Below are 22,393 nucleotides of genomic sequence, written 5' to 3' on the forward strand. Positions count from 1 at the left end.
GAATGATGATGAACCAGTGGGACGACTGGCCTCCAGAAGTTGTGCATGCTTCATCACTGGAGGTTTTCAAGAAAAAATTGGACAGCCTTTAGTCCAGAATGGCATAGGGTCTCTTGCTTGAGCAGGGGGCTGGATTAGAAGACCTCCAAGGTCCCTCCCTTCCAAGTTCTATTATTCTGTATTCTGTAAGTCTGGTTAATGCTATCTGCCTAGTCTGGGCATGTCTCCAATATAACAAGTTTTGGGATCAATTGACTAACGGGACAGAAAAATGGGTGTTCTGCTATTTCCACTCAACAGTGTCACTTCCTCTTACCCAGATCCCCCCGTCAAGAAACAGCGAACAGCTATTTTAGAAGAAATCTTGGAGAACCTAGAGGATGATGAAGGAGACAATGAGGAGAATAGCTAGAATCGTCACTTCGAAACCTAAAGGTATGTTAACTAAATGTTAAAACTAAGCATACATTTGTAAAGAATTGACTGTGATCTTCACTTAGTCCTCACCAACAAAGGAGTTGATCTCCTTACAGGTGGCCTCCTCCTCCTCCTCTTTCTTCTTCTTCACCTCTTTTTCCTTCTCCACTTTCTCCTTCTCTTTCTCTTCTCTTTCTTTTCTTCTCTTTCTCCTCTTTCTATCTCCCTCATCTCTTTCTCCCTCTGCACTTTCTCCTTCTATTCTCTTTCTCTCCTCCTTCTCCTCTCTTCTTTTCTGTTTCTCTTCTCTTTTTCCTTCTCCTCCTCTTCTCTTCTCTTCAAAAGTTTGTCTGGCTTTCTTCTTCTTCTCCTTCCTCCTCGAAGCAACGGATGGAAACTAATCAAGGAGTGAGCAACCTAGAACGAAGGAGAAACTTCCTGACAGTGAGAACAATTAATCGGTGGAACAACTTGCCTCCAGAAGTTGCAAATGCTCCAACACTGGAAGTTTTTAAGAAGATGTTGGATAACCATCTATCTGAAGTGGTGTAGGGTTTCCTGCCTGGGCAGAGGGTTGGACTAAGGTCCCTTTCAACTCTATATTCTATTCTATTCCTTCTCCTCCTCTTCTTCTTCTTCTTCCTCCTCTTCTTCCTCTTCCTCTTCTCCTCCTCCTCCTCCTCCTTTCTTCTTCTACCTCCTCCTCCTGTATTTATGATGGTCGCAATGTCCTGGGGTCACGTAATCTCCTTTTGCCACCTTCTGACAAACCAAGTCAAAGGGAGGGAAGCCCAATTCCTTTCAAGACCGTGTTACTAACTTAACAACTGTGCCAAGAAAAGGAGTTAAACGGGGCAAAACTCACTTGTCTCGCTTTTAGCACCGGAAGTTTTGGGCTCAAATGCGGCCATAAGGTGAGGCCTTCCTGTACAGGTGGCTGATAGCTCCTCTAACACACCTGCCTCCTTCTCGGCTCCATAGGCGACCAGGCAGATTTTCCCAGGTTAATCCTCGACAGATTAAATAACTATTTCCCACGGTGTTTCTGCAATAAGCCCAAGATCCAGGGGTATCCATTTATCCCTGTGGAAGACCATCTTTTCCCGGTGCCTCGGGGTCCATTTTCAGCATGAATGGGGTAGAGGACAAAAGAGGGCAGCCAGAGTTAATCCCGAGCTAAAGCAGCTGCTAAATTCCAGCAGAGGTGCTTGTAGGATGAAGACCCCTAACTCCCTGGGAAGTCACCGACGAAGAGAAGGGCAGAAAGCGGACGGTTAGCAGGCCAAAGTCTTCATTTAAATCCTTCAGGATTTGGGACCAACACGAACCTTTCAGAATCTTTAGGAGTCAAAGGAGAAGAAGATGTCATCAAAAAATTTTTTTGCAGCCCTTCCCACCTTTCGAATAGCGGATAGAGAAGATTCCTGGCCAAATCTTTGGATATTTATTGTAGGTGGTGGGACTTTGAAGCGGGGACGATGGCAACATATCTTTATCTTTTTTTGGGGGGGGGGGGATGGCCCGTCTACCACGGTTCAAAGCCATGAAGATGGTTCACTCCCCTGGGACCAATAGAAGAGAATCTTTTTTTTAAAGTTCAGGATTGAAAGGAGAAGGGCTTCGATGACCTCTGAGCTTGGTTGTTTTCTTGCAGATGTTTTGTTACCCAACTAGGTGACACCATCAGTGCTGGAAGGGAGGAGAGGAGGAGGAGAAAGAGGAAAGGGAGGGAGGGAGGGAGGGAGAAAGGAAGGAAGGAAGGAAGGAAGGAAGGAAGGAAGGAAGGAAGGAAGGAAGGAAGGAAGGAAGGAAGGAAGGAAGGAAGGAAGGAAGGAAGGATAGATAGATTGTGGGTTCCTTGGTGCTCTCTGAGCTGGCTTGTTTTCTTGCAAACGTTTCATTACCCAACTAGGTAACATCATCAGTTCTAGAAAGGATGGCAGTGGGAGGGGGAGATGATTTTAGGGTCCTTGCTGTTTTCTGAGCTTGGTTGCCTTCTTGCAGATATTTTAACCCAAGTAGGGAACATTATCAACTCTAGAAGGGAGTGGAATTTGGAGGAGGAGGAGAAAGAGGGAGGGAGGGAAGGAGGAAAGGACAGATGGACAGACTGTGCTCTGAGCTGGTTTGTTTTCTTGCAGATTTTTCATTACCCAACTAGGGAACAGCCAAGACCTAGGACAATATTTCACCCTCCCACATTGGAAATCAAGCATTTTTGAAACCTGTCGAGAAAGAACGCACCTCGATCAAGATTTTATTGTACGAGCGGAGGACGGCGTCGTAACATCTGGAGAAATAACAAATCCAAAAAAAACAAGCCAGCCAACTTCCTGGCTGTGTGTTAGCCTAAGACAGCTTCCACCAGCTTGGTGTCCGTGTTCCTTAATCCCTTACGAGCTTAGATCTTGGAAGTGGAAATTTAACCCGCCTCTGGAGTACCAGGTGGGAGAGGATCTTGCCCAAAGAAGCCCAAAGAAATGAAATCGGTTGATCTCAAAAGGAGAAAGAGGAGGAGGAAGGGGTCAAACTATTTTCAAAGCACCAAGGCCAGACAAGGAAGAATGGATGGAAGCTAATCAAGGAGTGAAGCAACCTAGAACTAAGGAGAAACTTCCTGACAGTGAGATCAATTAATCAGTGGAACAACTTGCCTCCAGAAGTTGTGAATGGTCCAACACTGGAAGTTTTTAAGAAGATGTTGGATAACCATCTATCTGAAGTGGTGTAGGGTTTCCTGCCTGGGCAGAGGGTTGGACTAAGGTCCCTTTCAACTCTATATTCTATTCTATTCCTTCTCCTCTTCCTCCTCCTCTTCTTCTTCTTCTTCCTCTTCTTCTTCCTCTTCCTCTTCTCCTCCTCCTCCTCCTCCTTTCTTCTTCTACCTCCTCCTCCTGTATTTATGATGGTCGCAATGTCCTGGGGTCACGTAATCTCCTTTTGCCACCTTCTGACAAGCCAAGTCAAAGGGAGGGAAGCCCGATTCCTTTCACGACCGTGTTACTAACTTAACAACTGTGCCAAGAAAAGGAGTTAAACGGGGCAAAACTCACTTGTCTCGCTTTTAGCACTGGAAGTTTTGGGCTCAAATGCGGCCATAAGGTGATGCCTTCCTGTACAGGTGGCTGATAGCTCCTCTAACACACCTGCCTCCTTCTCGGCTCCATAGGCGACCAGGCAGATTTTCCCAGGTTAATCCTCGACAGATTAAATAACTATTTCCCACGGTGTTTCTGCAATAAGCCCAAGATCCATGGGTATCCATTTATCCCTGTGGAAGACCATCCTTTCCCGGGGCCTCGGGGTCCATTTTCAGCATGAATGGGGTAGAGGACAAAAGAGGGCAGCCAGAGTTAATCCCGAGCTAAAGCAGCTGCTAAATTCCAGCAGAGGTGCTTGTAGGATGAAGACCCCTAACTCCCTGGGAAGTCACCGACGAAGAGAAGGGCAGAAAGCGGACGGTTAGCAGGCCAAAGTCTTCATTTAAATCCTTCAGGATTTGGGACCAACACGAACCTTTCAGAATCTTTAGGAGTCGAAGGAGAAGAAGATGGGTAACACCATCAGTGCGGGAAGGGAGGAGAGGAGGAGGAGAAAGAGGAAGGGGAGGGAGGGGAGGGAGGGAGGGAGAAAGGAAGGAAGGAAGGAAGGAAGGAAGGAAGGAAGGAAGGAAGGAAGGAAGGAAGGAAGGAAGGATAGATAGATTGTGGGTTCCTTGGTGCTCTCTGAGCTGGCTTGTTTTCTTGCAAACGTTTCATTACCCAACTAGGTAACACCATCAGTGCTGGAAGGGAGGAGAGGAGGAGGAGAAAGAGGAAAGGGAGGGAGGGGAGGGAGGGAGGGAGAAAGGAAGGAAGGAAGGAAGGAAGGAAGGAAGGAAGGAAGGAAGGAAGGAAGGAAGGAAGGAAGGAAGGAAGGAAGGATAGATAGATTGTGGGTTCCTTGGTGCTCTCTGAGCTGGCTTGTTTTCTTGCAAACGTTTCATTACCCAACTAGGTAACATCATCAGTTCTAGAAAGGATGGCGGGGGGAGGGGGAGATGATTGTAGGGTTCTTGCTGTTTTCTGAGCTTGGTTGCCTTCTTGCAGATATTTTAACCCAAGTAGGGAACATTATCAACTCTAGAAGGGAGTGGAATTTGGAGGAGGAGGAGAAAGAGGGAGGGAGGGAAGGAGGGAAGGACGGATGGACAGACTGTGCTCTGAGCTGGTTTGTTTTCTTGCAGATTTTTCATTACCCAACTAGGGAACAGCCAAGACCTAGGACAATATTTCACCCTCCCACATTGGAAATCAAGCATTTTTGAAACCTGTCGAGAAAGAACGCACCTCGATCAAGATTTTATTGTACGAGCGGAGGACGGCGTCGTAACATCTGGAGAAATAACAAATCCAAAAAAAACAAGCCAGCCAACTTCCTGGCTGTGTGTTAGCCTAAGACAGCTTCCACCAGCTTGGTGTCCGTGTTCCTTAATCCCTTACGAGCTTAGATCTTGGAAGTGGAAATTTAACCCGCCTCTGGAGTACCAGGTGGGAGAGGATCTTGTCCAAAGAAGCCCAAAGAAATGAAATCGGTTGATCTCAAAAAGGAGAAAGAGAAAATTCTTCATGCTTTTTGTGTTTCCAGTCTGACCAAGTGGCGGGGGAGGTGGGGGAAGACTGCTCAAGGAGAGAGATTCAACCTGGAAAGAAGGAGGAATTTTCTGACAGCGAAAACTATCAACCAGTGGAACAGAAGTTGCCTTCGGAAGTTGTGGGAGCTTCATCCCTGGAGGCTTTGAAGAAGAGACTGGACTGCCATCTGTCAGAAATGGTGTAGGGTCTCCTGCTTGGGTGGGGGGGGGAGGGTTGGACTAGATGACCTACAAGGTCCCTTTCAACTCTGTTAATCTGAATCAATCGAAGACGATCAAATGTCTGGAGACTAAAACATACGATGAAGAGTTGCAGGAACTGGGCACGGCTAGTCTAGTGAAGAGAAGGACTAGGGGAGACATGATAGCAGTCTTCCAATATCTGAGGGGCTGCCACAGAGAGGAGGAAGGGGGTCAAACTATTTTTCAAAGCACCCGAAGGCCAGACAAGGAAGAATGGATGGAAACTGACCAAGGAGAGATTCAACCTAGAAATAAGGAGACATCTTCTGACAGTGAGAACAATCGACCGATGGAACCGAAGTTGCCTTCAGAAGTTGTGGGAGCTTCATCACTGGAGGCTTTCAAGAAGAGACCGGACATCCATCTGTCAGAAATGGTGTAGGGTCTCCTGCTTGGGTGGGGGGTTGGACTAGATGACCTATAAGGTCCCTTCCAACTCTGTTAATCTAAATCTAAATCAATCCCTTGTTGAGACAGAGGTTAAATTTTGGTTAAAGTTAGGTTTCGATTAGCTTTCAAGGACCAATCCCATAAATGTTACCCTTCCCCCCCCCCCCCCCCGATATCTGTTGCTTAATTAGGTCCAGATAAATAAGAATAAATAAGGCTCCTATAAACTAAAAAGCTCTTTAAAAAATGAGTAGAGCTGTTTTCAAGCTCTTTTCAATTGTGTTCCTGGCTATTGTTGGTAAAACCGGACTGAATTCATCTGAGTTCATTATATTCTCATTGTACTTTTAAAAAAAAAAAGTGAAGATTTCCCCCTTTCAACAGTAATATAACTCATCTTTTTCTAGTCTGGTGTCCTTCAAATGCATTTGGGGAGGGGGTGGGCTGGGTGCGGGGAGAAGAGAGAGTCTAATCAACACAATTTACATCATCTACACAATTACAAGGGATGCAATGGCTTAGTGGGTAAGACGCTGAGCTTGTTCGATCGAAAGGTCGGCAGTTTGGCAGTTCGAATCCCTAGTGCCGCGTAACGGGGTGAGCTCCCGTGACTTGTACCAGCTTCAGCCAACCTAGCGGTTCGAAATCACATAAAAAATGCAAGTAGAAAAATAAGGACCACCTTTGGTGGGAAGGGAACAGTGTTCTGTGCCCCTTTGGTGTTGAGTCATGCTGGCCACATGACCACGGAGACGTCTTCGGACAGTGCTGGCTCTACAGCTTTGAATCGGAGATGAGCACACACACCCCCGGAGTCTGGAACGACTAGCACGTATGTGCGAGGGGAACCTTTACCTTTTTAAGGACTTTAAGCTCATGACAGGTTTAACTCCACCTCCTCCAGTTTTGCCTGCTCATCTACATCAAGCAAGAAAAGTTTACCTGCAGGAGAACGACCAAATTCAAAGGACCCACCAAGGACCCCACAAGAGTTAGGGAGGTCTCCGCTACTTGTAGTTGGATGTCATCTCCTCCCCCAGCCCCTTCCCGCCCCGTGTTTTTTTTTTTTTTTCTTCTTCATGGCAAAGCCAACTCTCCCCCGAAGGCGCTTCTGTGATCTGCAGCAGTCGGGGAAAGGATTAGTGAGAGCAGAGTAGGTAGGCTTTGGCAAACAGAGCCCAGCTTGGTTTCAACATCTAATTCAATTTGTTCTGCTGCGATTGAAATGTGAAATGCTTGCCAGTCAGATGTTCGGGGTTACCAGGGGTTGAGAATTGGGGAGGAGATAGCTGGGGGGGCGGGGGACAGGGGGGAAAGAGGAGAAGGGAACCGACACTCTTCTAAAAATCTTGAAAAGTGTTATATGGAAATCAATTTCACCTTTCGTTTTTTTCTCTTGCGCCTTCTCATCTTAGAACGGTCCTCTTTCTATTTGTCCTTTTCAGGGCCTTGGAGATCTTGTAATTGAAAAGAATTTGTTTGGGGAGGGTCTCCCCGCGCCTTTCGTTTACCGAAAGCACTTTTGGTGGTTGAAGGTGGTCCAGATAGGAAACTCAAACCACGAGTGCTAACGCTGCCCTGATGGAGATACTTTCTCCACTCCCATTCCTCCTCTGGACTTAGTTTTTTTCCTGATCAGACTCTTTGTTGAGGCTGCAGCTCTCCCTCCTGCCTCCCAAGGTCCTTCTCACAGCCCTTTACGGGAGAGAGAGGGGGGGGGGAAAGAAGATAGAGAGAGAGAGAGAGAGAGAAGGGAAGGAAAGAGGGAGGGAGGGAGGGAGGGAGGGAGGGAGGAAGAAAGGAAGGAGAATGCAAGAAAACAGCTAAGCTTGGGAGGACCCCACAGTCCTCTACTACTCCTCCTCCTTTTCCTCCTCCCCTCCCCTCCCTTCCTTCTCCTCTTCTTCCTTCTCCTCCTCCTCTTCCTTCTCCTCCTCTTCTTTCTCCCACTCCTTTTCCTCTTCCTCCTCCTTTTCCTCCCCTTTTCTTCCTCCTCCTCTTCCTTCTCCCTTCCTCCTTTTCCTCCTCCTCTTCCTTCTCCTCCTCCTCTTCCTTCTCCTCCTCCTCTTCCTTCTCCTCCTCCTTTTCTCCTCCTCTTCCTCCTCCCCTCCTCTTTTCCTCCTCCTCCTCTTCCTCCTCCTCTTCCTTCTCCTCCTCCTCTTCTTCCTCCCACTCCTTTTCCTCTTCCCCTCCTCCTTTTCCTCCCCCTCTTCTTCCTCCTCCTCCTCTTCCTCCTCTTCCCCCCTCCTGCTTCTTCTCCTCCTCCTCCTTGTAAGAAGATTCTTATTTTATCTCCCTAACATGATACCTTGTGAAATAGGTTGGGCTACAGATTTGAACTGGTTTTAATAGCTTTATTGTTTTTAAGTATCCTGGGGTGGGAGAGAGAGAAGGTGGGTGGGTGGGGGTTTTTTTTGTAGTCGTTGTGGCGTTTTGTTGTTTTTTTAACTGTGTAACAGCAGTGTTACACAGCAGTGAGTCACAGCCAAGGGACAGGCAGGCTACACAACACTCCTCGATATAGGATCGGCGGTAATCCCACAATTGGGAAAATTCCCTCTCCGTTCCGGTCGGGTTGCAAAAAAAAAAAAAAAATAAGTCGGGAGGCTACACAGGTCTCCGTGTCGGCCGAAGGGATTTGCTGCCGACTTCTCCTCTGGGCGAGCGATCGATTTGACAGAGCTTTCCCTCCAGGGGACGAAGGACAAAGGAAGGCAAGAATTTAAAACCCGAGATGTGTTAATTGGATTAGCAGCTTTCCCCAGCCTAGCTGCGGAAAGGATCATCGCCCTGTTCCAAACCCAGCATTACCATGAAGGGAAGTCCTGGTTTGTTTGTTGCCAACATAGGGGACGCCAGACTTTTGGGTCCTGCCTTTTCTTTCTTTCTTTCTTTTTTCTTTTTCTTTTTTGGCACATCGCACCCGTGCGGTAAAACAGTGTCTTTGCCTGGCTGACATCCTTTTCTCAGCTGCTCCGGTATGTTTGCGGTATATCGAAGCGGTGGTTCTCCGTGGCCTTCTGTTTTCCTTTTCGAATACATTCATTTCAGGAGCCGGAGAGAGGATGGAAGGGGGGGCTGGGGGGGGGTGCAAGAGACGAGAACCAGAAACAGCCTAGCGGGGAGCTTGCGATTTCAGATTTATCCGTTCATGAATAATAATCAGGCTGAGTAATTCACAGTAAATGGGTATCCAAATTGGCTAATAAGGAAGGCTTTCACCTCAGAATGGAATTGGGCAAGGGACCGAGAATATCGACAGACGTTGGTCTACGGCGTGCCTGCATGTGTGTGCGCGTGCGAAGGGGATGTGACCTGAATCGGCGAAATATGCAAACCGAAGCCTACCGTGTGCCAGCAAAATAATAGGCGGCTGTGCGTTAAAAAAGAGGCGAACGGAAGAGAAGCGGAGCTGGCAGGCGGACAGCTTAGCAGCTTTCCGTCGGGGCTTCCCGCTGGCAGAGCACGCCTTGGTTAACGTCGTCAGGCAAGAGGGTCGAAGATTTGGGGCAAAATGTAGACCTTCTGGTTGGAAGGAGAAAATGAAAACTGCAGGGGAGACGGCGGAGAAAAAAGCGGCCTAGTTAATGTCCGATGGGCGGATTCATCCAGGATGGGGAAGCCCACCTTGGAATCGGAGCTGGTATTCAGCCGGTTCTGGTGAACCGGTAGTAGCAACCTGCGGGTAGACCCACCTCCTATTTAGGTAGGGTTTCAAGCTGCGCGCATGTGTGCAAGCCCCGTGCGTGAGCAAAGTGCAGGCACGGAACGGTGTGCAGAAGCAAAGCGCATGCACACATTTGTGAACGGTAGGGTAAGTAAGTAAGTATGGGACGCGGTGGCTCAGGGGCTAGGACGTTGAGCTTGTCGATCGAAAGGTCGGCAGCTCGGCAGTTCGAATCCCTAGTGCTGCCGTGTAATGGGGTGAGCTCCCGTTACTTGTCCCAGCTTCTGCCAACCTAGCAGTTTCGAAAGCACGTAAAAATGCAAGTAGAAAAAATGGGGACCACCATTGATGGGAAGGTAACAGCGTTCCGTGCGCCTTTGGCGTTGAGTCATGCCGGCCACATGACCATGGAGACGTCTTCGGACAGCGCTGGCTCTTCGGCTTTGAAATGGAGATGAGCACCGCCCCCTAGAGTCGGCAACGACTAGCACGTATGTGTGAGGGGAACCTTTACCTTTTTAGGGTAAGTAAGCAGCCAAGAAATTAAAAGACGCTTGCTCCTGGGGAGGAAAGCTAGGGCAAATCTAGACAGCGTACTAAAAAGCAGAGACATAACTCTGCCAACCAAAGTGCGTATAGTCAAGGCGATGGTTTTCCCAGTTGCAATGTACGGTTGGGAAAGTTGGACCATAAGGAAGGCTGAGCGCCAAAGAATGGAGGCCTTTGAACTCTGGTGCTGGAGAAGACTCCTGCGAGTCCCTTGGACTGCAAGGAGATCCAACCGGTCAGTCCTAGAGGAGATCAACCCTGCCTGCTCTTTAGAAGGCCAGATCTTGAAGAGGAATTCAAATCCTTTGGCCACCTAATGAGAAGGAAGGACTCCCTGGAGAAGAGCCTCATGCTGGGAATTATGGAGGACAAAAGAAGAAGAAGGGGACGGCAGGGAACGAGGTGACTGGATGGAGTCACTGAAGCAGTCGGTGTGAGCTTCAATGGAGGATGGTAGAGGACAGGAAGGCCTGGAGGAACGTCCATGGGGTCATGATGGGTCGGACACGACTTCGCAACTAATAACAACAACAACAACAACAAAAGGGAAAATAAGTGAAGGCCACCCCTGCTTGGAATGTACTCCTGGCCAGAAGGTCGCTCAGGAGAACGTAGAATAATAGTTGGAAGGGGCCTTGGAGGTTTTCTAGTCCAACCCCCTGCTTGAGCAGGAGATCCTATTCTGTTTCAGACGAATGATTGTCCAGTCTCTAGTGATGGAGCCCCGACAGCTTCGGAAGGCAAGTCCTTCCATTGGTTGATTGCTCTCACTGTTAGGAAGTTCCTCCTTAGTTGTCGGTTGCTTCTCTCCTTGGTTAGTTTCCATCCATCGTTCCTTGTTTTGACTGTTGGGGCTTTGGAAAATAGTTTGAACCTCTTCATCTTCGTAGGGTGGGCACCAGGTTAAAGACGTTGCGTCCATCTAACTCAACCATCAGCTTGGTAGCGCCAAGGTGAGATCTCCAGGAAATGTGGAGCTCAAATATCCAGAATTCTCCACCGAAGAATTCTAGAGAGTAATATTCTTTACATTTCTACAGAAACGAAGACCATGCCAGAGAATGCCGTGAGCTATATTCATGTTGAGGATCGAGGAGTTCGATCTTCACCAGCTCAAGGTTGACTCAGCCTTCCATCCTTCCGAGGTCGGTAAAATGAGGACCCAGATGATTGGGGTTTGCAAGAGGCTGACTCTGTAAAACGCTTAGAGAGGGCTGCAAAGCACTGTGAAGCGGTATATAAGTCTTAAGTGCTATTGCTCTTCCCTCCCTTCCTTCTTTCCTTCCTTCCTTTCTTCCTTCCATGGTGCACAGTAATTAGAAAGCAATATTGCAGGCTAACTCTGCCAACTGCCAGCAGTTCGCTTCTCACAAGGTTGACTCAGCCTTCCATCTTCCGAGGTGGGTAAAATGAGGAGCCAGATGGTTGGGGTGCAAGAGGCTGACTCTGTAAACCGCTTAGAGAGGGCTATAAAAGCACTGTGAAGTGGTATATAAGTCTAAGGGCTATTGCTATCTATGTCTATCTATCTGTCTCTCACTGTTTATCTATATATCTATAGCTATATCTAGATAGATAGATAGATAGATAGATAGATAGATAGATAGATAGATAGATAGATAGATAGAGGTAGAGATACATGAATGCATTATTGCAGACTAACTGACCACTGCCAGGAGTTTGATCCTGACCAGCTGACGGTTGACTCAGTCTTCCATCCTTCTGAGTTGGGTAAAATGCGGACCCTGATAGTTGGGGTTTGCAAGAGGCTGACTCTATAAACCGCTTCGAGAAGGCTGCAAAGCACTGTGAAGCAGTATATAAGTCTAAGTGCTATTGCTATCTATGTCTGTCTATCTATCTCTCTGTCTCTCACTATTTATCTCTCTATCTCTCTATCTGTCTGTCATGGTGGTGCAGCGGTTAGAATGCAGTACTGCAGGCTACTTCTGCTGACTGCCGGCCACCTGCAATTTGACAGTTCGAATCTCACCAGGCTCAAGATGGACTCCGCCTTCCATCCTTCCGAGGATGGTAGAATGAGGACCCAGATTGTTGGGGGCAAGAGGTAGAATATAAGTCTAAGTGCTATTGCTATCTATGTAGATCTATCTATCTCTCTGTCTCTCACTGTTTATCTATGATCAATCCATCCATCTATCTATCTATCATCTATCTATCTATCTATCTATCTATCTATCTATCTATCTATCTATCTATCTATCTATATCTATATAGCTATATCTATCTATAGATATAGATATAGATGAATGCATTATCGCAGACTAACTCTGACCACTGCCAAGAGTTCGATCCTCAAGGTTGACTCAGCCTTCCATCCTTCTGAGGTCGGTAAAACGAGGACTCAGATTGTTGGAGTCCGCAAGATGCTGACTCTGTAAACCGCTTAGACAGGCCTGTGAAGCGGCATATAAGTCTTGCGTGCTATCGCTGTTACAAATTCCGTTCTCGGCTTTCTCAACTTGTTTTCTGACATTGTGCAGCTTCTGTTCCACAAATTTCTCCTTCCATTTTATTCGTTTCCTTCGCCACCAGGGGGCGCAGCCAGCACAACAGACGAGGAGGGGCAGCCAAAACAAGGCAGCAGAAATTCGCAATGACGGATAGGTGGTCCCCGACTTACAACAGTTCATTTAGTGACCGCTCGAAGTTTACAACAGCGCTGGAAGAAAAGCAACTTGTGACCGTTCTTTCACACGACCGTTGCAGCATTCCCCCAGGGTCAGGCGATTTACATTCGGACGCTTGACCGCCGTCTCGCCTTTGTGACCTTCTGACCCGCAAAAGTCAAGGGGGGGGGGGGAAAGCCAGATTCACTTAACGACCACGTTGCTCAATTTTACAACTGCAGGGATTTACAATCTGGCAAAAAAACCAAAAACAAGTCGTAAAATGAGGCAAAACTCAACATTTTAACACTTTAACAACATCGGTTTTTGCGCTCCATTGAAGACTGGCCCGGAGTCCCCTTTTCCGGTTGCCGTCATAATAACGTTGAACCGTCGCTCAGCGAACGGTTGGACTCAGTGGTGGGAGTCAAATAATGTAACCAACCGGTTCTCTGCCCTAATGACCAGCTGGGTGGGTGTGGCCATGGTGGGCGTGGCCAGGGGTGTGTGACAGACAGCACTCGGCCTCCCGCACCCCCCTGGGAGCAAAAACCCCTGGGGCGCCCCACCCCCCCACCCCCCGCAGCCCATTTGGTGTCCTGAAGCCTCCTGGGAGCGAAAATGGGCCGCAGGGGGGCGCCCCATCCTCCCCACACCCTGTTTTGGGTCTAGGAGGCCTCCCTGCACTTACCTGAGAGCCAAAATGGGGCTCGTAGGGACTCCTGGAAAGGGCGGGGCAGGAAGAGGCAGAGCCAACCAGCAATTTAACTACCAGTTTGCCCGAACCCACTGAATCTCACCATTGGTTGGACTATCCATAATGCATCGCCCCACGTTGGCTATCGATAACCTCGGTGAGTTCAAAAGCGAACCTCATGCCTTATGCAGGAAGTCCTCGGTTTATGACCAACAACTGAGCCAAAATCTCTATCGCTGAGCGAGACAGCCGTTAAGTGAGTTTCCCCCTCCCCCTCTGCTTTTACGACCTCTCTCTTGCTACGGCTATTAAAGGAATCCCTGCCGTTGTAAAATGAGCAACACCGTCGTTAAGCGAATCTGGTTTTCCCTCCTCCCCTCCCATGGACTTTGCTGGTCAGAAGGTCGCAAAAGGGGATGACGCGACCGCCGTAGGGAGACCGCAACGGTCATAAATAACGAGTCGGTCCGAATTTTGATCGCCATGACGAGTGCGGAAAACGGCCCTAAGTCATTTGGGGTTGGTTTGTTTTTTCAGGGATGGTGTGACTGCAAACGGTCACTAAGCGAACCGTCGTAAGTCAAGGATGGCCTGTCGTGGAGGAAAGGAAGCAGAACCCGAGTGGATCTGAAAAACCAGGGTGGGCAGGCGCGCAGTTTCTAGTTTTCGACGGCTGTGTTTGCGAGGGGGCGGCCGCCGGATTTGCATGCAGCCCAACGCGGCGGCATTGCAAGGATAAGAAGCCGGCGGATGGCCAAAGGCCAAAGAGGCTGGATTTGGTGAGAATGCTGAGCGGTTTGTCTGATGGCTGAGCGTGATTGACACTTACAAATTACCAGCCCGGAGTGTCAAGTCTTTGACCCCTGAGTAACATCTTCGGCAAGCTTTGAGATTTGCCTGCATTTTGTCATCTAATTACTACAAATCCCTTGGAAATTCACTGGCTGGTGGATGCTTTGAGGCTGGGTGCTGGTTTTGGCAGATCTGGTCTCCCCTCCTCCTCCCCCCCTCCTTGCTCCTTCCTTCCTTCCTCCCTCCCTCCCTCCCCCCTCCCTCCTTCCTTCCTCCTCTGTTTCACTTTCATTCTTCTCCCTCCCTCCCTTCTTTCTTTCATTCCTTCCGCCTTCCCTCCCTCCCTCCCTCCTTCCTTCCTTCCTTCCTTCCTTCCTTCCTTCCTTCCTTCCTCCTCTGTTTCACTTTCATTCTCCTCCTCCTCCTTCTTCTTTCATTCCTTCCGCCTTCCCTCCCTCCCTCCTTCCTTCCTTCCTTCCTTCCTTCCTTCCTTCCTTCCTTCCTCCTCTGATTCACTTTCATTCTCCTCCCTCCCTCCTTCTTCTCTACCTCCCTCCCTCCCTTTCTTCTTTCTTTCTTTCTTTCCTTCCTCCTCTTTCACTTTCATTCTCCTCCCTCCCTCCTTCTTTCCTTCCTCCCTTTCTTCCTTCTTTCTTTCCTTCCTTCCTCCTCTGTTTCACTTTCATTCTTCTCCCTCCCTCCCTTCCTTCTTTCATTCCTTCCGCCTTCCAACCCTCCCTCCCTCCCTCCTTCCTTCCTTCCTTCCTTCCTTCCTTCCTTCCTTCCTTCCTTCCTTCCTTCCTCCTCTGTTTCACTTTCATTCTCCTCTCCCTCCTCCTTCCTTCCTTCCCTGTTTCACTTTCATTCTCCTTCCTCCTCCTTCTTCTCTACCTCCCTCCTCCCTTTCTTCTTTCTTTCTTTCTTCCTTCCTCCTCTTTCACTTTCATTCTCCTCCCTCCCTCCTTCTTTCCTTCCTCCCTCCCTCCCTTTCTTCCTTCTTTCTTTCCTTCCTTCCTTCCTCCTCTTTCACTTTCATTCTCCTCCCTCCCTCCCTCTTTCTTTCCTCCCTCCCTCCCTCCCTTTCTTCCTTCTTTCTTTCCTTCCTTCCTCCTCTTTCACGTTCATTCTCTTCCCTGCCTGCCTCCTTTCTTTCCTTCCTTCCTCCTCTGTTTCACTTTCCTTCCCCTCCTTTTCTCTCTTCCTTCCTTCCTGGGGGAAACGATTGCTGCAGGATGCTGGCCTGGCTTACGGGATGCCACAATCAGGGTGGCAAGTGATGTCTCTCTGGGCTGCTGGTTTCTCGGGGTTTTGCATCAGCAGCGGATTGGTGGGACTTCACATTTGAGTTTGTGACTTCAAGACATTTGATGTCAGGACCTCCTGGATGCTGGTCCCTCCAGAGGGATTAAATGCAGATTTGTAACCATCTCTCTCCCTCCTTTCTTCCCTCCCTCTTCTTCTCTCTGTCTCTTCTCCCTCTCTCTCCCTCTCTCTCTTTTCCTTTCTCTCCCCTCTCTCTCAACCCTCCTTCCCTACCTCTTTCGTTTCCTCCCTCTTTCCCACCCTCCCTCCCTCCCTACCCCTTTCACTTTCCCTCTTTCTCTCCTCTCCTTCCCCGGTCGTTCTCCCGCCTCCTCTTTCCCTCTTTCTCTCCTCTCTCTCGGCCCCTCCCTACCTCTTTCTCTCTCCTCTCTTTCTCTTTCCCCACTCCTTCTCCCTCCTCCTCTTTCCTCCCTCTCTCCTTCTCTCTCTCCCTCCCTCCCTACCCCTTTCACTTTCTCTCTCTCTCCTTCCCCCGGTCCTTCTCCTGCCCTCCTCTTTCCCTCTTTCTCTCCTCTCTCTCGGCCCCTCCCTACCTCTTTCTCTCTCTTTCCCCCACTCCTTCTCCCTCCCTCCTCTTTCCCTCCCTCTCTCCTTCTCTTTCTCTCTCTATTGCCCTGCCCCTTTCTCTTCCTCTCTCCTTCCCCACTCCTTCTCCCTCCTTCCTCTCTCCTCTCTCTCTCCTCTCTCTCTCACCCCTCCCTACCGTTTCACTTTCTCTCTCTCTCTCTCTCTCTCTCTCCTCCCCCAACCCGGTCCTTCTCCCGCCCTCCTCTTTCCCTCTTTCTCTCCTTCTCTCTCTCTCGGCCCTACCTCTTTCACTTTCTCTCTCCTTCCCAACTCCTTCTCCCTCCTTCCTCTTTCCCTCCCTCTCTCCTTCTCTCTCTCCCTCCTTCCCTCTCTCCCTCCTTCCCTTCAGAGCCAAACGATAATCGAGGAGACAACAGGAAGACAACCAATGTTTTAAAATTCCAATTGGATCTCTTAAAGAAGATGCTTCAGGACCAATAGCCCGAAGGAAACCATCGTGCCTTAAAATTTCTCCTTGCCACTCTGCCAGTTTTGGATACCACCCCATGAAGCAAAAACTTCATAACCATCTAGCAGGAAACAGTATGACTATTCCTCCTGCCCACTTTTTGTTTTAAATAATGTGTATGGGTTTTTTTGGGAGGGGTGAGGGTGGGAGCAAATGTACATAATTGCTCTATAAAGAATGTTGTGAATGGACCCATCTGAATAATAATCTAAAATAATAATTCCTTCCTTTTTGATGTCTGGTTTCTCTCCATTTTCCCCATTTAACCACAACGGCTGCTCATATAAACCTCCAAGCGGCCTCATAGCCCCTCTAAAAGGATGCAAATGACCGGCTGTCTGCAAGGAGTATAAATCCTTCCATTCCCCACCATCCAGTCCAGAGCTGAAGAAGCTCCTGGGATGAGAAGCGAAATGTCTTCAAAGAAAAACGAATCCAGTTGCCTCCTGAGCAGTGGTGGGTTGCGAACCGGTCGGATCGGGCGAACCAGTAGCGGCGGGAGGCTCCAGCCACCCGCCCGGACATCTTTGTGCAAAAGATAGCAAACGAAATTGAAACCCACTACTGCTCTTGAGCCGTTTGCTGTGCCCGTTATGCAGCTCTGGGCTACGCAGTCTCTTCTCTGACCAACTGGTGCTGTGACCTAGGCCCAAGTCGTTATCACCAGACACAATCAGTCCCAAACAAACATAATTTATTAGAACAGCTGAGAATTACTTCATTCTCAGCTTAGTCCAAATTAAATCCAAAACAAAATCCTTCGGAAAAAGTCCTTCGGCCTTATCACAAACCTTTGTCTTCTTTGGCACCCTGCCGAAGGCTTTTCTTAGCAAAGCCCCACAAAGTTCAGAAACAAGAGATGCCGACTAGAAACAATTGGAGCAATGTTGCTTTCCTACAAAGAGCCGTTGCTGCTCTTTTAAGCCTTATGGGAGGGGCCAATCATCTCCTGGCCTTACTCCCAAGTCATCCCTTTTGCTTCAACTGCTCTTGCCTTCTAGCAGCTCTTCGCATGTATGCATTAGGAACAGGCTCCTCCTCTTCGTCTGCCTCTCTGCTGTTTGCCTCTGAAGGCTCCGGAGTCCGCGCATCGCTCCCAGATGGCTTGGCCCCATCTCTGCCTCCGACGCAGAGCCCTCGTCTGGACCTTCCCCTGACTCCAGGACTGGCCCATTGTCCTCCCCAGCCTCATCACTGTCCGACTCCGCTGCCAGCTCCATAGGCTGCTGCTGGTGGACCACAACATCTGGAAGCTTTCAAGAAGTCGACAGGCTCTGCGTCACAAACTGAAGCAAAGTCACAATGCAGGGAATCTAGTGCAGGGACGTCTTAGAATCCAGTTACCGCCTCCCGAGGGGTGACAAAAGAACGAGAGCTGAATCTCATTCTCACCTCTGGCCAAGCCGTGCTGGTGAGAGGATTTTCTTCTTGAAACGTTCAAATACCCCCCCCCCCACACTTCCAATTTAGGAAAGTGGGGAGGTGGGGGCTCGCGAACGGCAGAAACTTGCCCAGGCAACTTTAGAAGACCGAGAATGAAGAAAAGAGGTGTGAAGGAGAGGAAGCGTGCAGTTAAAAACGGATCTTGAGAAGGGCAGAATTGCAAGATGATTCCGGAAGGCTCCGTTGGCGAGAGGAAGACGGGTGGGGTGTGGATGAGGAAGACGATGAAATGGGGAGGGGGTTTCAAGTATAGGGTTTCCGGAACAGGTCTTCCCAACTGTAGCAAACCTTTGAAGATGGGTGGACTTCAATTCCCAGAATCCTTTCCAGCCACCATGGTTGTGAATCGGGAAGGTTCACTACCATTTTGAGGTGGGACACCGATCTATATAGTTTCACATTTTTACCCTAATCCTAACCCTTATATAAGGTGGCTCAGTGGCTAAGACGGTGAGATTGTCGATCGAAAAGTCGGCAGTTCAGCGGTTCGAATCCCGAGAGCCACGTAACTGGGTGAGCTCCCGTGACATGTCCCAGCTTCTGCCAACCTAGCAGTTCAAAAGCAGGTAAAAAATGCAAGTAGAAAAACAGGTACCACCGTTGGTGGGAAGGGAACAGCATTCCGTGCGCCTTTGGCGTTGAGTCATGGCGGCCACATGACCACGGAGACGTCTTCGGACAGCGCTGGGCTCTTCGGCTTTGAAACAGAGATGAGCACCACCCCCTAGAGTCGAGAACGACTAGCACATATGTGCGAGGGGAACCTTTACCTTTACCTGACCATTTTGAGGTGGGACCCTAATCCTAACTCTTATATGGACCCTTGAAAATGGACTGTGGGTTCTAATCCTGTCTCTGGGCCAGTCATTGCTCTTTCTGAAATTGTTGCCAATCAAAACTCTCCTCCTCCTCCTCCTCCTCCTCCTCCTCCTCCTCCTCCTCCTCCTCCTCCTCCTCCAAGAATTGGGAGTGGAGTGAGGTTGAATTTCAACAGCACCATGTTGGACTCGATGGAGAACTATGCCACAGATGTCTTTAGCACTCCATAAAACATTGAGTTTTGCTTTTACTGCAGTGAAACCAAGAACTAATTAGTGCTCCTTTCTCCAGTGAGTAAAACCCAAATGTCACACCATACTACAGCTATTAAATCCCAAGGAAGCGGTCTCTCTGCGCGGGGATGGTTTCGTCTGCAGCCTTCTTATCGGGTTTCCCTGTTGCAATTGGCAAGACTCTGTGATTTCAAGATGGCGGTTCAATGGACCAACACGCCATCACGAGAATAAAGGGCTACCACCTGCCAAGGGAGTGCAGAATAATTCTCAGCGGCCATCAAGCAAAGTGACATTAGTTCCTCTCTGGGTTGGTTTGTTGGTTGGTTTGTCCAGTGGGAACTTCCCACATCTTGCCCAACCTCAGCATTGAAAACAATGTCTCTAAATTGAAATGTTTGTTTTTTTTAATTGAAAAAGTTTTTACAAAAATTTTCACCCCCATTTCCCCCCCTCCCCCCACTCTATGCCCTCCCCCCTCCCTCCAAAACCACCCTCCCCCCCCCGACTTCCCAGAACAAACACAAGGTATAGTTCAAAAGAAAAAACAACCATTCGCTAAATTTTCCCTAACACAAATTATAATCCTCCCCTTCTTCTCAAATCCTAACTTCCCCCATACAAATCAAAGATAAATACATCCTAATCATTCAAAAGCAATCTGATATCTCTTAATCTGATATCTATTTTGTGTATATTCAATCCATATTTTCCATTCAGTTAGATATTTTTCTTGTGTAGTGTCTTTCAAAAAGGCTGAGATTTTTAAATTGAAATGTTTTTGACATAGTGTCCAGGCTCCATTCTTTCCGCCTTCATCAAAACGTCGTCGTTTCGGGAAGGAGAAATAAAAATAAATGAAAACAAAAGCTCAATCTCAGGGTTCCAAGTAACACCCCCGACGAAAGAAAACTCGGAGGCTTGAAGTTCCTCAAAATTCCATTTTATTAGAGTTGTCATATTGGCACATGTTGCCACCAGAAGTTCTGGGTTTGGAGGTTTTGAAGAAGAGACTGGACAACCAATTGTCTGAAAAGGTGTAGGCTCTCCTGCTTGAGCAGGGGGTTGGACTAGAAGACCTCCAAGGTCCCTTGCAACTGGTATTATTCTCCAAAGCACCAAAAGACAAGACAAAGAATGGATGGAAATGAACCATGGAGAGAGACAACCTGGAATTAAGGAGAAACTTTCTAACATTGAGGACAATTAACCAGTGGAACAAATTGCCTATAGAATGGAATGGAAATAGTTATTATAGTAGAATAGAATAGAATAGAATAGAATAGAATAGAATAGAATAGAATAGAATAGAATAGAATAGAATAGAATAGAATAGAATAGAATAGGAAAAGGGATAGGGATAGGGATAGGGATAGGGATAGGGATAGGGATAGGGATAGAATAGAAAATATGGAATGGGGTGGAATAGAATAGAATAGAATAGAATAGAATAGAATAGAATAGAATTCTTTATTGGCCAAGTGTGATTGGACACATAAGGAATTTGTCTTTGGTGCATACGCTCTCAGTGTACATAAAAAGAAAAGATACATTCATCAAGAATTCTAAGATACAACACTTCATGATAGTCATAGGGTACAAATAAGCAATCAGGAAACAACATCAATATAAATCATAAGGATACAAGCAACAAAGTTACAGTCATAAGTAGAAGGAGATGGGTGATCGGAACGATGAGAAGATTAATACTAGTGCAGACTTAGTGAATAGTTTTGACAGTCTTGAGGGAATTATTTGTTTAGCAGACTGATGGCATTCAGGAAAAAAACTGTAGTTGTTCTGGTGTGCAGTGCTCTGTAGCGTCGTTTTGAGGGTAGGGGTTGAAAAAGTTTATGTCCAGGATGCGAGGGGTCTGTAGATATTTTCACGGCCCTCTTTTTGACTCGTGCAGTATCCAGGTCCTCAACGGAAGGCAGGTTGGCAGCCATTGTTTTTTCTGCAGTTCTAATGATCCTCTGAAGTTTGTGTCTGTCTTGTTGGGTTGCAGAAGTTGTGGGAGCTTCATCACTGGAGGTTTTTAAGAAGAGACCGGGCAGTCATTTGTCTGAAATGGCGTAGGTTCTCCTGCTTGAGCAGGAGGTTGGATTAGAAGACCTCCAAGGTCCCTTCCAGCTCTATTCCGAAATCTATATACAAGTTCTTTTTCGAAAAGGAACCCGACTGCAGGATTGGGGGCTCCCTAGGCGGCGATGCCAGCCAGATCTGCACCAGCACGCCTGAATGGGTTTGTCGATCTGCTGGGAGGATGCTGCTCCATCAACGGCTGAAGCAACCCATGATAGTTCCTCAGCCATCTCTCTCTCTCTCTCTCTCCCCTCCTTCGGCTGAGAGGCCCAGGCTGTGCTTCATCTCCGCACGCTAACTCCGAGGGCAATTTACAACTGCCCGTCCCGCTGCCCCTCGTACCATCGCCCCAGCTTTATAGAAAGAGCCTTGGGGCTCCTGCTTGCTCCATCACTCACGAGGACCTCTGTGAAGCCACCGTGGCTGCCATGGCAACGGGGCGAGTGGCTGGTCCTGCAGGATGATAAGTAGCCTTCACGGCAAAGGGGAAGGAGAAATTATGGGCAAGGTGGAAGAGAATTGTGGTGAGAACAGGCCTCTGGGCTTCGTTGGGGTTGGGCTTTGTGTAGAAATGCAGCCAAGCCCAACCCCCATCCTCCAATAGCTTGGAGGGTCTCTTCTTCTTTTTGCTAGGCTAAAAGCACCTCATTTGAAAACTTGGCCTGCTCCAAACGAACGCATGGTCTGTCTGACCTGGGAAAGGAGAAACTTGAGTTTGTGTTAGTAGGGGTGAGTGAGAACGACCTTGGGGAGACCAGGTGAAAGCCATGTTGCCAAGGGAATATCAAGGGCTGTGATAGCTCAGGCTGGTAAGAAGCCTGTTATTAGAACACAGCAGCCTGCAATTACTGCAGGTTCAAGCCCGGCCCAAGGTTGACTCAGCCTTCCATCCTTTATAAGGTAGGTAAAATGAGGACCCAGATTGTTGGGGGGGCAATAAGTTGCCTTTGTAAATATACAAATAGAATGAGACTATTGCCTTATACACTGTAAGCCGCCCTGAGTCTTCGGAGAAGGGCGGGATATAAATGTAAATAAAAATAAAAAATAAAAAAAAATAAACAGATACCACATTTCAGACATCAATACAATTGAATGTGTCCAGAAATATTTTACAAGAAGAGTTCTCCACTCCTCTGAATACAACAAAATACCTTATGTCACCGGACTTGAAATCCTGGGTTTAGAAAATTTAGAACGCCGCCGCCTTCGACATGACCTGAGTTTAACGCATAGAATCATCTATTACAATGTCCTTCTTGTCAAAGACTACTTCAGCTTCAATCGCAACGATACACGAGCACACAATAGATTTAAGCTTAATGTGAACCGCTCCAATCTTGATTGCAGAAAATATGACTTCAGTAACAGAGTTGTTAATGTCTGGAATGCATTACCAGACTTTGTGCTCTCTTCCCAAAATCCCCAAAGCTTCA

The 22,393-nt window shown here is 48.1% G+C and overlaps 1 protein-coding gene across 7 annotated transcripts in view; it reads left to right on the forward strand.

Annotated features, from left to right (window-relative positions):
- RBM19 (RNA binding motif protein 19) overlaps positions 1–22,393 on the forward strand; it is a 190,598-nt gene that overhangs the window by 94,396 nt on the left and 73,809 nt on the right. For 3 of the 7 annotated variants that reach the window (XM_058158299.1, XM_058158304.1, XM_058158305.1), the window contains 2 exons: positions 321–435; positions 2,559–2,875. In XM_058158299.1, the coding sequence (XP_058014282.1) occupies positions 321–412 (92 nt within the window). In that variant the 3' untranslated portion in view covers positions 413–435; positions 2,559–2,875. Of the gene's footprint in view, positions 1–320; positions 436–2,558; positions 2,876–15,636; positions 15,656–15,681; positions 15,704–16,257; positions 19,358–22,393 lie in introns of those variants that run through there. The other 4 variants (XM_058158300.1, XM_058158303.1, XM_058158302.1 and 1 more) reach the window with 4 other exon arrangements.

The sequence above is a fragment of the Ahaetulla prasina genome, chromosome 15 (assembly GCF_028640845.1).
Source record: "Ahaetulla prasina isolate Xishuangbanna chromosome 15, ASM2864084v1, whole genome shotgun sequence".
In the NCBI taxonomy this organism is placed as follows: Eukaryota; Metazoa; Chordata; class Lepidosauria; order Squamata; family Colubridae; genus Ahaetulla; species Ahaetulla prasina.